Here is a 17,173-nt window from a genome sequence, read left to right on the forward strand (position 1 = left end):
TGGTACTGTTTAAATAACCTTTAATATTGAATATAATGATGAATTGAATGATAATGATGATGATGATGAGCTGCTGGTAAATGGAAGATTGGAGAAAATTGACCAGATACTGCAAGGTGGTCTAAAATGTTAATTTTTCACATATATGTCTATAGTGTCAGCCACTTCCACAGCAGTTTTTCCGGGTTGTTCTAGCATGTCAAAGGAACACATGTTTTGAATACTTATTTGAAGTCCGTATAGGCTGTTTAGACTTTTGCAAATGTGTGCATGTTTTGACTTCCAGCTAAGTCACATGAATATGAATGTGATTACATGTGTAAAGGTCTTTAGGGTGAAAGTGTATCTACATTCCCGGTGTGTGTCTATCACACACATCTTTTCATGGAGAGCATGGGTGAAGGTGATGTGATCAAAGGTGCAGGAGAGAGTTTGATATGCAGAAGACCAGAAACCTCAGCTGCATCCCTGACACACCTAACTTTTTTTTTCCCATCCATCCAACCCTCAGCCCCCACCCAGCCCCCCTCCACCTTGTGCTCACGGAGGCATTGTGAGCAGATGAAGGAGCAGACCAGTGGATGCCAGAGCCCAGAGGCTTAGCAAAGGCCTGATGTGCTGGGAATCTCAATTGAAGATCATTGTAGCAAAGAGCAGAGGGTGGGGGAATGAAAGAAATAGGAGAGAGGGAGAGAGAGCATGAGTGAGGGAAAGGGGGTCATAGTCCAGGGTTCTCATGGTCTGAAAGAAAATGACAACCTGGGCTAACCAGGGATTTGAGATCCAGCACAGGAAGCTGAAGCTGAGAGTGGTTTCTCAAAGAGAAACTCTCCAGTTGCATCAGTAAATCGCAGTGCTGGACTGTTAGAACAGTTAGAAGAACGGTGTATGTACAGCTGGAGTCTCAGGAGTCTTGTATCACAAAGTCATGACTAAAAAACTATTTGCAGATTGTGTCCTCCATTCTGAAAATTAGCAAATACAAAAAGCAAAGTTATCGAAAGTAAATACCAGTGCAACCAATATTTCTTCTGAAATCAGTAACATCAGCGTTCACTCCTGTCACTGCTTTTTAAGCATTATTTTACTTACTTTTCCAGTTTCCGTGTTCTTGGTTTGTTTGGCAGTTTAAGCCAGAGTGGTGGGAATGGTGGAAATAGCAAATGAGGTGTGATTTTCTGTGTCACAGAGAGTAGCACATGGCTCTGTTTGTTCCTGTCTCCGCACTTGTCCCGCCTTAGTCCTGCCTCTGTCTCATTATTGTCTCCAGGTGTTCCTTGTTTGTCTTGTCCTGATATACCCCTGTAGTTTGAGTGCTCCTTTGTCTGGTGTTCTGTGTGTAGATGTGTGTTTCACGGTCTTTCTGTTCACACGTGTCTACCCCGGTTCATGGCTCTTCCCTATCTGTCTTTGTTTAACTATGTTTAGTTAGTTCTGTCTTTATTCCGTCTGTATTTATTACCCGTGATTATTTTGATTCTGTTTGTTGTAAATAAAATTGTAACATTATTAATTTAATATAATAATGTCACAAAGATTTTTTATATAAATCTTATATATATTATCTTATATATATATATCTTATTATATATATATATTTATGAATTAACAAATTAAATGTTGGAAATAATTATTTAATTTTGAAATAGAGGCTTTAATACATCAAATCAAAATATTTATATTTAACCATGCATATTCCTTATATATATATATATATATATATATATATATATATATATATATATATATATATATAAAATACTATGCAATTTGAAATATATAAATAAATCTGTCAACATCATTAGTCAGTGTCAGTGGGCAGTCCTAGCTCCAATCTTTACATGTTGATTGGTTCTACAGCACAGTAAGCATAGAAATAACCTCTAACACATCAGTAAAATATATTTGACTCCTGACAGAATCTGGCTGACTCCCAGATTCAGTCTCCTCTGCTAGATGTAAGTTACTTCCTACAAACTCCCAAGAAATGTCTTGCAGACACCAACCTTATGCTTGGATGAGAACTCAGATTACATGTTTGAATTGACCACTGTGTACTGCCTGAATCCTAGGAATCGATCCTAGGAGGCAGATTGCACAAAAGTAATCATCCAGAATTACAGAAATGCTCAGAAACTCTGTCTTTTTAGCCTTGTGCCAAACTGTCCACTGCCCCCCCCACCCCTTGATTTACCAGCAAATGTAGAATGAACATATTTTTGGCCATGTAGTGCACATATGCTGACTACATTGGCGTTGTCCAAAAACATGTTTGTCTTCATTTCTCTTGTTGTTGTTTAAGATATTGCACATAGAACGTTGTTTTGAGGTAACGACATCAGTAAATCTGCTTGTGACATGCTCAAACTGCAAAAACAGCTACCAAAATGTCTGACATCAGAACTAAGCTCATGCAAACGGCCATTCCATTTGTTGTTCATTTTGGCAGTTAAACACCTGTTCCACCCTCACACTGCACATCAAACATCGGCCTACGAAGTTGAAATTCTGTCAGATTCTGTAGTTTAGTTGAGGTTTAAATCACAGTGTATGCCCAGCTTAATGTTGTAACCATGTTTACAAATTAATATTTTCATTTTCAAGAGATCCTGGAAGCGTCTTATTAATCAATATATCAAACCATGCTGTTTGTTCGTGTATTTTACTTTTTTAATGAATTACCTTCTGATTGTAGACCTATATGTAGGCAAAAGCTGCAGTAGATATCTTACAAGCTAAAAGCAGGGTCTAGTGTCCTGTAAGCTTTTTAAAATGAATGTTTGATTTTCTGTAGAAGAGAAACAATAAACCCTTATGCTCCAGCACTTAGCCATGCTTCACAGTGTAGCATTTTCCAAGCTTTAACTTGCTTCAGTCTACTGAGACTTCTATGTCTACATCTAATATTTTTTAATCAATTTTCCTTTACTTATCAGTTTATTTTCCTTTTTCTGTTTATTCATTCATTCATTCATTCATTATCTGTAACCGCTTATCCAATTCAGGGTCGCAGTCTTTTTCTGTTTATGTTTTTTCTTTTTTAATCCTATTGATATTCTTTGTTTTACTATTCTGAAACAAAATAAGCATTAATAATTTAGAAGGCATCATTACAAACTAACTTTAAGACTTGTATTATTCATTCATTCATTCATTCATTCATTCATTCATTCATGTCTTTAACCGTTTATCCAGTTGAGGGTCACAGTGGGTTTTTAAGGAATTTGAATTTGTTAAAATTTACATTTATATGGATTCTTTACAACAGAACTATAAGTACAGGTGTATACACTTTCAACACTTGTTGTATTTTGTTTTAGCTCTTTAAGAGGCTTTCAGGAACTGGCAAAAAATTGTTTATTCACTCACAGCTTGAGTCTAGTGAGTGTAATGTTTTAGCCATAAAACGATTGAGCCGTTAGGTAGTCAAGTAGGGCCTGTCCTGAATATCATTTTTAGGGCGAATATTCGATATTCAGGCAGTGGGTGAGTTTCTGTTAAATCCACGTCCAATGCCTGTTTTAATTTCTCAACCTCCAGGCGGCACTACATCTCACTGCACGGCTTTGTTTGTGTGCGTGTGATACTCTAATATCAGCCAGATGTATAATAACACACCAATAATGCCAGTACACCTCTAAGGGTTAATGATCAATATTACTTAGAAAGCCATCACTGGCTGTGGCTTGCTCTCCCTGGGATTTGGTCGAGCGATTGTGATGGTTTAATTGTTGGTCATTTCAGCAGCACTGACACAAAGCTAATTACACATTAAATCAATGTTAAAGCTAAACAAACAATGGTAAGTACATTTTGCAGGCTGATATTATTGACGTCCTTTATCCTGTGTGTGTTTCAGAGTGACATGGACTGTTGGGTACAGGCTGCATTGATATAATATTACTGGTATATAATGCGCTACATTGTTCTTGGAGAATGATTAGAACTGAACTGTGCTGAGATCAGACCTCAGTGGAAGTACTTAAGCTGTGAAGGGTCCTTGAAGTAAATTGTGTGCAAATTACAATTTATTATATAAATTAATAACTATTGCGAAGAAGAAAAAAAAAACACTGAATTGCAAAAGTGACTCATTCTTTCTTGCTGACAAGTGCAATTTAGGACATCACTTTATATGGGGTTTGGATTTTTTTTTAAATAATAGTAATAAATGGTCTCTAAAGTTGACTCTGTAAAATGAGTGAAATTGGACATTCAAGGAATCTGAACAGTTTTAACGTGGCGCATAAAGATAAGCCTAAAGCATAGGGTTTTAGCACAAGACAGACTAAGTGGTCATCATGATGAAATTAGCTTCCTTACTGGCCTAGTAATTTTGCATCTTAATGGTCTCCAAACTGAAATCTACTCGTACTATGGTATTAGGAATACATCAGCACCAGACGTGTAGGAGCTCTGTGTTGTGACATATTGGGTGGTAAGCCATGGCTGTTAAAAAGTTTTTTCTCTTTCTCTTTTCTTTCAGCTCCATGTGGTGGTCAGTACACAGGGTCAGAGGGGGTCGTGCTGTCTCCCAACTATCCACACAACTACACTACAGGCCAGACCTGCTCTTACTACATCACCGTCTCTGGAGAGTTTGGTGAGTAAATATAGGCTCTGGAGCTGGTAAACAATGTGGGTGAAAGGGGACAAACAAAGTATGCAGAACAACAGATGGACTTCAGTCTGTAATTGTAGAACAACAAAGTGCTCCTCTGTGGTCAGTGGAGCTGAGAGAATAAATACTGATTGTATAAACAAGGAGATGGTCCAAATGTTATGACTGGCTGTGTATGAGTGTGGTTTTTTCCAACGTAAGTAGACTCTGTGGATATTCCAGTCTTTGAAGGACTTTAATAGTGTTATAGATAACTATGTTTTGCACTTTAACAGAACTACAATTTTTGCACAGAAATGACCAAAAATCATCTCCCATTCTATGTTCATGGTAATGTGGTATAAGTAAAAAATATATGATAGAAGTTTTATATACAAAAGAAAAGAAAAAAAATGTTAAATAGGCAATTTAAAAATGTAATAGACAATGTAAAAGTACTTGTCTATTTACGTGAATTTTCATAAGGCCTTCAGAATAAATCTGAAGTTTTGGAATATGATTATATCAAACATATAATTTTATTTAAATTACTTTAATTATTGGTTGTATAGTTTTACCATTTTAGAATCATATCTATATTTTCTGCAACTAAATACAATGAACGGTGGAAGTTTACTCAAGTCACTTGTGTGTGATAATTAGATGCATTGTATTTTATCAGATTTCTTAGAAGATATAATTTAAAAGACCACAATAGAAGCACTTCTGGTAAAGCTAATCCAACACAAAGTGTTTTAATTTTAGCTTTAATATAATTACAGTCCCTCACTGGCTAGCAGGCAGGACATGCTTTCATGTTTCCCATACAAAATGATAAAAGCAATGACAAAAAAACGGCTTGTGTTTATTATGAGTGTGTAAAGTAAAGCTCAGTTGGCTGAACTTTACAGATGGCAAGCCTGCAGGCGGTCAGGAAATCCACTCGCTCTGATATTTACACAGAAGCTGGGCTAGCTCCCCTTGGGCCATTTTCTGTGGGGCTTGGGCTGGAGGCGAGGGCAAACATCTAATTAAGGACGAGATAATAAAGTCATCTTCACCTGGGCCGTGGCTTCCTGCCGGCCCACCACTTACCACCCTGGGTTTGTATTTGCCCGCTTACCCCCCTTTCACCATGTATGTGTGACCTCTGGCAGCCCCCCAGAGCTTTAGTGTTGACCTGAGGTCAAGGATGTGGTGCACAGTGTGCTTTGTGTACTTACATTACAGGCATAACACAGTAGTGCTAGTGCCTGAAGAACAGTAGAATATAAGGATCAGTGACATATGGTCATTACAATGTGAGATGAGTTAAGCAGGGCCATCTGGATTTTTCCCATTTGGAGCTCCTGTTTTACTCAAAGCTATATATCAGTACACTAATCTGCATATACTGTTGGAAGGAATGTGCAGAAATCATGCACATATGTAATAATCTGCATAAATTCACTAATCATGAAGCGTAGGTACTTTAAAGCTCCTAGTGTTGGCTAGTATGTAGGCACCCATACCCATACAGACGCCATATTGAGAGTAAATGCTTTCCAAATAATTTCACAATAAGTGACTGGTTCCACTTCTTTACAAAGTCACGCAATCAAAACCTGTTTAACTGTTGAAGGAAGGGTATGGTGCATAATAAGAATAATTAGATTTGCAATAAATAAAGATATGCCCACTCATATTGTGTCCATGTCTTTATGTGCAGGCTTGGCAATATGGGTTATACCAGGGATGCTCTTTTCCATCTCAAGGCCCACCTATTTATGACTAGAAAGCATGACGAACCACAGGAACCACATCGCTCAACATTTTAGCTTTAAAATTAAATTTATTGAAATTTTCAACGCAGCAGTGTTTGGTTGCCTGCCCCTGCAAAATGTGACATGAGTCATTATATTTTTTTTACAGCAGAGAGGGGCAAAAATAGACAAAACTGCTCTGGGCACCTCTAGTGCAGGGCTTCCATTAATATTTTTTTCTTTCTTTCTAAGTTTTATATTTTTTTTCTTCACTGATTTTTATGACAAAGTGCTGTCGCTGGTCCACTAAGGACCACAGGCTCCATCTCAGTAATGGCCTGAGGACCTCCACAGGGTGCGTTGCAGCCCACTTTAGAGGTTTAGAGCACAGTATTGAAAGATTGAGTCTGACCCTGGTGAGCTGAAAGAGATTGGCATTGCATCGCGAATGAATGTAATATTGCACTACGGATGACTGTAACAATATTGTGACACGCATTCAAAAGGTCAGAAATGAACTAAATAATTTCTATAGTGTTACATTTAACATGTTTTTATTCTTCTCAAGTTGAGTTACCTATTGGTTAACAAGCAACACAGGTCTGAGTTGCTGACTCGAGTCCCTGTATCTTATGACATACAGAGTCCTTTTCCACTACTACAGGAACTCTGGTTCCTGATATTATTCTTGGGACCTTGGTGCTATCCAGCAAAACTGCCTGTTTTTCTGGTGCTTCTTTATATCCACATGCCCAAGGACAATGTCATGGTTGTGCTGAAGGAACTACTCTTCTTTGGTTCCAGCTGGGAACAAATATTTCTGGGTTTGGAACCAATTAATGTTGGTGGAAAGGCACCAAATGGTTTCACATTAGGTTTGCAAAGGGGAACCAAACTGGTTCCACATTGGTGGAAAATTGCTAACTGCCATCTGTGAATGTGGACATGGATGTATGTAGGCGTTTTAGTTACATGACATATATATGTTTTTATATTATTCTTTAAGGACTTTGAGCTATTTCAAATTAAGAATCACTCACAATATTTGACCTTGACCTGTCATTGTTAGTTCATAAAGTATATACTGTATATACTATGCCACTATATATATATATATATATATATATATATATATATATATATATATATATATATATATATATATATATATATATATATATCTACAGATGTGATGAGATAATCCACAGTTCAGAGGTAACTGATCATGAACACTTTTTATTAACACATAAAGCCATCAGCCTGAGGGAAGTGGGTCTGTGGTGAAATAAATTAATTATTTAGAAGAATTTATTGAGGTGTAGGTTCTCTTCGGTGGTGAGTATGATAGCGACACGCTCGACTCGTTTGGCTTTGTCTCCTCAGTGGTCTTTGGGCAGTTTGCCTACTTCCAGACAGCCATGAACGACTCTGTGGAGCTGTTTGATGGGCCCAATCAGAACGCTCGGCTCCTGAGCTCCCTGGCTGGCTCTCATTCCGGTAAGTAATAGCTTTACATTGTTCTCTGCATTTGTTGTTGCTTTGCATTCGCTTTGAAATGAACAAATCCTTTGGGGGTTGAGGGGAAAAAAATAAGATGAACAGCCATATATGGCTTCTGGAAGCGAGAACCAAAGACAATTAAGTGCGTGCAATTTAGCAGCGAAGGAGGTCATGAGCGAGGCTTAATGGCTTCATTCAGGGAGGAAAATATGGTCCCTGTGGGAGCGTTGCAGTAGCAATGTCTTTTCTAATCATTTTAACTTATTTTAAACTCTCAGAACATGGGTCTGTTTGCTGAGGAGTTCTTGACCACTCAGCAACATGGTGAGCTCCCTTGATCCTCCGCTGTGGCTTTATGCACACTTCTTAATAATGGCAGGTTTTGTTTGTTTATTCATCGCTCTTGGGCTTGTTGTCATTTTTACGCCCCCGTTCCATTACTTTGTTAATTCCTTACCGTTTCCTATTAAAATAAATTTTTGTTTTAGATCCGGCTCAATGTGGATTTATCACCATGGTTACCATTAAGAGCGAAAGGTAATAAACCGCCTAAAAGGGAAGCGGTCCTTAATTCCGCATTCTTCCAGAGATTGATGAAGGCCATCGGACATAAACTATTTGTATGGCACTTTGATACCTTCTGCTTTTTATGGGCTGTCGTGCAACAATATAATCCCCCAAAGATGCACTGTAAATTCCCAGTGTTTGTGTCTGAGCCGTTGAGCCCAGTGGGCCAGAAATCCCGCCAGGCTGCTCTATTCACGCTAGAGCTTTTAACCCTGCAGGCTCAACCCAGAGTTCTGCTTATCGTCCGTATCACTGGAATTACGCTGCCTTCTTTTTGTGACTCTTGCTGTGTGCATGGCTTCGGATTTTTAAACTCACAACTTTTTTATTTAGACTAACAGTAATGTACAGTCCATTCTGGGGGGGTCTTTTTAGGCCACAGAATGTGGTCAGCAGGGCAGGCTCGATGGTTTGGAATACTCTTCAGAGATATATGACTAGTTAATCACAACAATATATCTTTTAAAAAAGTAAAATAGGCATTTATTTTGCTATATATTTGGCTATAAATAAACATGTCATATTGTCACTGTTCAAAGACAAATATATATCTCCATAATAGTAACTTTACAGGAAAAGGAAAATACTTTAACTTTCAGTGGAAGACAATGTAAAACATATTATATATTTATTATCCAAAGTACTTTTGGAGAATTTCTATTGGTCAATTTATCATGAATATTTTACAAAATATGAAGGACATTTGCTGTGTTCAAATGATGTTGTAACCTAAAATCAACAGACATGGAGAAGCAACTGTTCTTATTTTGTACAGCAATGATGTGTAAATGAAGTTAGGTAAAACCTAAACACAGTCAAGCTGTTCATTCTGAAATGTAAATACTATTCTTAAGGATGTTATTGGAAATGAACCACTGAATATTTGAAGCCTGTAAAACTGCTGTTGGAGTCAGCCCTAGTGGTCATCATTTGCAGTGTGCTTTTCTACTCTGCTCTATGCATTTTGATGCACGTGTATTTGGATGGCCTGTCACAGCAGGAGTGTGCAAACATGTCATTTCTGAAGACGTGGTCAGGGATTTCGTGCAAAGCGTCTTGGCAGAAAGATCTGGCCCAAAGCTCAAGGCCTGGATTTTCCTGAGCAAGAGACAGCTTGGGTTTTTCTTTGGCTATCAATCTGTAGATGTCCCAGCACAGCTTCTCCCCTCTCCCTTGCCTTTCAGCATGTCCAGGGGGGACACTTTGGTTATTAAGCCATCCGTCTTTTATAGTAGCTCAGTGCTGTGTTTATTACAGTACATTTGCTGCCACATGCAACTCCTGAGAGGGGAAGTAGGTGGAGGGGTTGGGCGGAGATGGGGGGTGGTCTCGGGCCGTTAAACGTGATTATTTGGCATATTTCTGTATTGCAGGAGAGACCTTGCCCTTGGCCACTTCAAACCAGATCATGCTGAGGTTCACCAGCAAGAGTGGCCCTTCTGCCAGGGGATTCCACTTTGTTTACCAAGGTACGCATACCCTCACATCCCCTCAAACAGCAGGTCACCTTAAAGAGGCACAAATCTGCTTTTAATCTTCTAATCTCAGCTACAGCATGCTCTCAAAGCCTCGGGTCTGTCCAGCAGCGCTTAAAGTTATACTCCAGAGTTTTCAACCTGATCCCTGTTTACTGCATCTCTATAGTGTGGGTGATTACCACAGATAGTAACTAAAAATAATTATTTTCTCATATATTGGAGCCAGTGGGCATTTGCTTCAGTCTGTTAAAAAGAGATTAAAAGCAGTGTCCTTTAAAGGCTGATTTCTATTTTTACACGAATGGGGTTTGTAAACCGTTGTGATTGGGAGAAATGTAAATTGTATACATGTGTGTACATCTGTTGCTATATGTCAGTCTTTATGAGCAGTGAAGTCAAGCCATTATTTTATAATTGTTATAAACTCCCACATAACCAAACAAACTAGCCCTGTTTGGACGCAATTAGTTTTACGTGGGAGGCTGGGGTAATGTTTATGATGGATTCACACTGGATAAGAAATCTTGATATACATAACAGAGATAGAAGTCGCTACTTGATTCACACATTGCTATTTCACACACTATTTTGAAAACAGCCCACCAACCAAAAATATTCAGCAATCAATGACCTTATGTTCAAGTATTCAAAACAGATAACGGGCAAATATGCCCTTCAGTCACTAATAATTTGTAATTATTATCACTGATGTTATAAACTGTTTAATTGTGTTGACTTAATGTGTAGTATACATGTTCAAAACATGTACAAATTATACCTATAGCTGCCCGACGTTTCGCCAATTTAAGTAATGCTTTAAGTTGCCATGTGGATTTAAGTGTGGTAATTATGAGGTTTGGGAAGTTGTTGAAAAACTCATGTGATGTGTGCTATGCATAACGTCATGAAATGCTTCCCCTAGTACCTTTATTCTTGGGAAAACCCACAAAAAACTCCTCTACCATGGGATAGGACAAAATAGTCACTCACATATCAATTTGCACTGGATTAATATAAAATGGGGTTATTGTACTGCTCGTTTTACAGTTCCCAGAATCTTTCCTGAAACCAGAGCACAGCACCCTGGAAAAAGTACTGACATTTTCTCATAGTCTTTAACAAAGAAATAGATATTCTTAGTCATAGAAATAAGCTGTGTCAGTAACATATGAATTATATCTAGAATGGAATGTTAATAAAATGTAGCTTCATTTCTAGACAATAAAATCCTCGTGCAGCTGGCTTGTAATCCACTCACTCATTCATACATATACATACTTACTCATGCCTGGTTAGTCAGAAAGATTCTCCACAAGGTGGCACCACTCACACTGAAGAACTGCTCCACTGATATATATATATATATATATATATAAACCTACTTTATTATTATATATTTATTGCCATTTGGATGCCTTCTATGTCAGAAATGTGTCTAGATTTCCTTTTTTCGATGCGGTATTCATAGAAGACATTACAGATTCCCCTTTATCCAATAAAACATACAATACTATATACTAGTCTCTCTCTGCTAACAAATACATTTTAGACTGTGTGTTTCTGTGCAGGTTTTTTTTTATGTGTATTCTGATTTGGCGTACACTGCCCTCTAGCACAAATACTAACATTACAAGCAAGCAGACACATGCATGATTGTACGTGATATACACATTATTCTTGTAATACCAGATGCAGAAGTATAATGCAACCCTGGAGGAATGTAGAGCCAGTTGAAGAGTTGGTGGTAGGGGTTTCCGGGGGTCCGCTGTGCTCATCAGTATGCCTGAACTGAGCCTCCAGGGGAAATGACCCAGTGCTTCAGCTGGAGGAGCCAGCAGCTGCAATCACAGTGTCATAACCAATACACAATAGAGCCAAATGAACGAGGGGGGGCTGAATGTGATGTAATTTGTAATACATTTACCTCTAAATGAAGCTGAATGGGAGAATAATTTTTGAGTGGCTCTTGTGAGTATAGCGAAGGTCGGATCCTTGCGGGTGGTCCCCGGTGCAAGATCTCTGGAGGTGGGCTTCTATCATCAAGGTGACAATTTTTGTTCTGAAGTGCAGGTTCACATGTCATATTTCCTATTATATACTCTATATGTTCAAAGGTGTAGGAACCAAAAAAAAGGTATAAATGGGGAATTTGTCAGTCGTAGCTGCAGTAAAAACTTCTGTTCCAATGGGAGAAGCTTTACTCAGGCGCAGGAACATTACTTTGTTCATTTGATTGCATTCAGCCACAGTTTGTCATGGATCATAAACTCCTGCAACTTATACCATCCCAACTCACCCCAGAGAGTACAGTTTCTCTGCTACACAGCCTTATGGCTAGCTTTATATCCCTCTAATGTACACTTGGCACTGGGCAAGAAGACCCTAAGCAGCTGTACAGCTGCTCCAGAGTGTCAAAACTGTTTGGTCAGTACTTTTCTGTGAGGATTGTATGGCCTGTGTGCACAGTGGAATAGCGGTGCCAGTAATGGGCTAGTAATTCTTTTAAAGTAGTGGAATTGAAGTTAAATTTAGAGCAGTGTCCGGATACTTTTGGACATGTTAGAGATATTAGAAGGCAGAGCTATTTTGTTATTAGAATTTATGAACTGTCAAAAACACCGGACAAGCAGACTCAGATTTATCAATGAATGTTTACCTGGTTTTAATGGACAAAAATGTAATTAGCGGTGAAGTGCGCTGTTATGTGTGAATAAGTATGTAATCATGTATATATGTTGAACATATTGAACATCAACCATAATTCATCCCCTGACTGAGATAGTGTACAGTAAGACATATCATACCATTCTCTCCCCTCTGCACCTCCTCCCCTCTCCTTCTGCTTTAAAAGAAGCCATAAAAGAGACGTGTGAATTACATGCTCTTTTAAAACTCTCTTTGTCAGCTGCCTCGTAAAAACGGCTGATCTATTAGGGGTCTTTTCATGGGCAGATTTTGCTGCACGCCTATAGCGGTCCGTAGCATGCACACTTTGTCTCTTTTTATCTCTCCATGCCGTTTTATGGGCCACGGCATAAGATGGGGGTGAGGGGGAGGGGGTCGTGAGAAATATCCTCTGACAGTTGGGACAGTTCATTTGGCACATGGAGGCAGCGGAGCAATGGTGCTGAGTCCTCGCAGCCTGCTTCTGCACATCCACAAGCATCAGATGAAAGTCAGACACAAGCAGCAGCGGCATCAAAGATGCTGCAGAGCCCTGTGGAGGAAAAAAAATAGGATCTAAATCTAGCTGAAATATCCATACAGTAACGTTGCTCATCTGTGGTGTAAACTTTAGAGGCACTGTACTTCTTTCATCTGTGAGAAAAAACTGATCAGTTTTTTACATCTGCTATTTTTAGACAGTAATTACATCTTAAATAAAAAAGGCATTTTAAATAGAAATATTTAAACTATAAATTACCAAAATCAATTACACAGTTTTCCTTTTTCAGAACAAGACTGTACAACCCAGTAAAATCATATAACAGTGAATATGTAACCCTGTTAGACTGTGGCAAAGTTGCACAATTTATAAAGCTCCTGCTGGTTTGAGTTTGTGACTTTTTATCCCTAAATGATGCACGCTAAATTACTAGTGATCATTGTTTGCTGAGTATTGGAACACTGTGAGAATCCATGGATATGTATAATTATTTCTATATTTATTTATTATAAGACTACAGCTAATCAGAAACAAGCTGTATAAAATGAAACTAGCCCTAGTTCTCCATCAGTACTGTTTCTCATATCGGAATTAAAAAGAATCCTGATTTTATAATAGTCTCTGACATCCAACTACATTGTCTGACCTTTCAGGCCTAGTGAATTTACAAACCAAAACATATTTTACATTTTGCACTTCTTTATTGAGTTAGCTACAAGTGTGAGTCATTAGCATTGAATTACCCCATGCTTTTGTTATGGTCACCATTTCTGAGATGCTGGCTTATTTGTGTCCTTTCATATGCTGTATAAACTTTAGTGCACAAAGGCTCTCAGTAGTTTTTCCTCCTTTTTTAGAATTGCAACCCCCAACCTCCATATAGGACAACTTGCTATCCCTCTGAGATGGGATTTTCAAGCTGTTGCCAGCAGCTAATTCTGTCATATTTCTTACACTCAAGTAAACAGTAGAAGCTCCAAGCATTAAATTATATACAGATTGGAGGAGGAGCTTCTTGGGGGCTTCTTGTGGGATGTATATATATTTTATATTTTTGCTTTTGTTGATTGTTTTGTTTGCAGTGTATTATTGTGCATTATTACTTTTTTAACACGATGGTCTGCACTTTCTAGCACTAGTCTGCAATACTATAAGAAGCAATCAGTAAATCAGAGGGATTATATTGCCTTCAGTTGTTGATAAGCCACTATATGGCTTGAGGGCTTTACTGTCAAGAACAAATAGTAATATACACATACAGTTTTGTTAATTAATGTACAAACAATGTAAATGTCCCCTCAAACATACCACAGTGTCCTTAAGATCCAATAGTGTGCATTAAGTAAATTTTCCCCAGGGAAGAGGTGCTACTTGTAACCTTTTGTAATTTCAGTATTCTTCATAAAAGCAAGCCTGGAGCCAGGACAGGATATATGTCAGCAATGCAGCTTCAAAATATAACTTCAGTAGAATTTGAAGGTACTTAGGACATACCCTTGAGGCACACCCCAGTGAGATGTGGGGTACAACCCCAATGATAGTTTAGTACATTTCTTTTCTGAGAAATTTCGTGTAAAACCACATTTACATTGGCTATTCAGGTAGCGTCATTATGCATATGGGGTCTGCCAGCTCGCTCTATCTCTAATTACAATAACACTGCTTCATCTGAAAAACAAGGGAAAGAAAGGAGACCTGTGTATTGTTAGAGGACGAGGTGCCACACAAGCACATCTGTTCTGTTTTGATTAGAAATCCATTTGAATCTGTTTGTGCCCATCTAGCTGTGCCACGCACCAGTGATACCCAGTGCAGCTCCATCCCAGAGCCCAGATATGGCAGGCGGATCGGCTCAGAGTTCTCCGCAGGCTCCATTGTCCGCTTCGAGTGCAGCCCAGGATACCTTCTCCAGGGATCTAAAGCTATTAAGTGCCACGCAGTCCCAAATGCCTTGGCACAATGGAACGACACCGTCCCCACCTGCATAGGTAAGCTGCTGTCTCTGTTTCCATGAATAACATTGGAGCTTTGTTTATGCTTTTATTCAAAATACGCACAATCAGAACACTGGAGAGGGCTCAGCAGGGTTGAAAGGCAGGCAGAGGGCTTTTTACTGTTAAAACACGAGAGTGACATTTCTAGCTTCAACACTGACCTAACACGGCCCAAATACACAGTGCTGTTGCCTCAGAGCAAGGGACATGACCTTTACACTCTGCAGAGGAGTGTAGGGACACTGACCCTGTGTTCTGACCTCTCCTCATGTGAGAGAAAATACAAGGAGCCTACTGGGACTTACTGAATGAAGGGAATCAGTAAAATTCAGCAAAGAAGACCAAGTATTATAATTAGTATGAAGACATAGTAATAAGAAAGTCAGATTAACAGACCATCTGTTATGAAATATCATTTATTACTTCACTCATTACTTTCTGGAAATGTGCCCATTACATTATTGAAATTACAACATTAATTATTCTTTTATTTAAAATCAAATAATAGTCGTCCTAAAAAAAGAAAAGATGTCACTGTCAGTTCCAGCACCTCATTCATGACCTAAACCTGTAGGAGCTGTTCCACGGCTATTTCTTGTTGCATTTTGCTCCTCTCATTAAAAAGGAAGTTTGGAGTCTGTGTGTTACTTGTTTTAAGTTTTGTGTCCTGCTACGAACAAGAGGAACTCTTCTGCTGCCATCTTGCTGCTCGTGTGTTTTGTCTGCAACCATGACAGCGGAACTCTGATTGGCCAGCCTGATTTGAAAGCATCCCTACAATGAAAAAAAAAGGAAAATAGACTTCAAATTGAAACCTTTTAACCAATAATATTCATGCGTTTATTTCCAAAGTTTGATGTGCATTTTATTTTTGCACCTGTAAAAATCAGAATCAGTGTGAATAGGCCTTTTGATTAATTAAATTAGAGAGAGAATTGGGTAAAAATATAGAAGAGGTATGGTACGCATGAACAGTAATCACTAATGTTGATATTCTAAAATGAATTCAAGAGTATAAATAGGGTTCTGTAACTAGCATAAGATCTAATAGAATCTAAACTAATTTAATGTTCCAAGCTTTGGTGTTTAAAAAAAAACATGCTTCAGATTAGCAGTATTTCAGAGTTACTGTGGGATAAAATATTTTGCTACTAAAGGGCATGCTTTAGAAGACTTAATAATCACCTAAACTATGAACACGTCCACATCCACTTTGCAATCTGGTTGAAAATGCTCTCTTTTTCTCTGGAGAGTTGCCATTGTTCTGGCAACGCTGGACCCACTGTTTGGGTTAAGTGTTTTGGCTTAAGGGCAAAATGGCAGTGTTCAGTAGGATTTAGAATGTCAGGCCACTGGGTTACATTTCTTGGCCTGACAGCTTCTCTCTTAAGAGGCACGAGTTCTGTCCACAAGTTCTGGTTTGTTTTGCCCATAGCCCTGAGCCCTGTTTCTAGACCTCTGTCTGGAACCAACTCATGTGTCAGATTGCGACGACACAGTTTCAGTAGCCACGGAAACACTTGCTGATGTGCATTTTTCAGTCACTCTTTCCTCTTTTTTAAATACTCTCACCTCTTGAACTCTCCTGGCAAAGATTTGCCCATGGGCACATTCCAGTATCTCATGAAATATGCATCGTTCCATATTCAGTGTGAATTAATGAAGCTCGAGTGTGCGCTATTTCCCCATTCATCCTAGGCTTTAAAAAACCTGGGAAGTCAGGAAAAGAGGATTCTTTAAGATTACATTTTTCATCAGCGCTAGTGCTAGTGCAAGTGCCTCTAGAAAGACTTTCTGGATACACTTCATGTGAGTCCTGTGTTTATAGTGCTTTGTCAGAACATTTATAAGAACATTTGTCAGAACGTTTTATCAATTCATACAGGAGCTCTTTTTAGTTCTACAATTGCAGGTGGTATTCCAACTGTTTCACTGCATTTATTGTAATCCCCATTTCACGCTGCTCTTCAGTGGTCAGGACAACCCCCCCATTTGAGGGTGGATCATCCACAGCTCTGCAGTGACACTGACATGTTGGTGCTGTGTTACTGCTGTTGTACTGTTACAAGTGGATCAGACACAGCAGGGGCTGCTAGAGATTTTAAAGCCTTTAGAGTCACTGCTGG

At 38.7% G+C, this 17,173-nt stretch overlaps 1 protein-coding gene across 1 annotated transcript in view; it reads left to right on the forward strand.

Annotated features, from left to right (window-relative positions):
- The window catches only part of csmd1a (CUB and Sushi multiple domains 1a), a 603,150-nt gene that overhangs the window by 481,369 nt on the left and 104,608 nt on the right, over window positions 1–17,173 (forward strand). The window contains exons 31-34 of the mRNA XM_066678438.1: window positions 4,487–4,603; window positions 7,726–7,839; window positions 9,783–9,878; window positions 14,838–15,041. Of these exons, the coding sequence (XP_066534535.1) occupies window positions 4,487–4,603; window positions 7,726–7,839; window positions 9,783–9,878; window positions 14,838–15,041 (531 nt within the window). The remainder of the gene's footprint in view (window positions 1–4,486; window positions 4,604–7,725; window positions 7,840–9,782; window positions 9,879–14,837; window positions 15,042–17,173) is intronic.

Source organism: Hoplias malabaricus, chromosome 8, assembly GCF_029633855.1.
Source record: "Hoplias malabaricus isolate fHopMal1 chromosome 8, fHopMal1.hap1, whole genome shotgun sequence".
Lineage (NCBI taxonomy): Eukaryota > Metazoa > Chordata > Actinopteri > Characiformes > Erythrinidae > Hoplias > Hoplias malabaricus.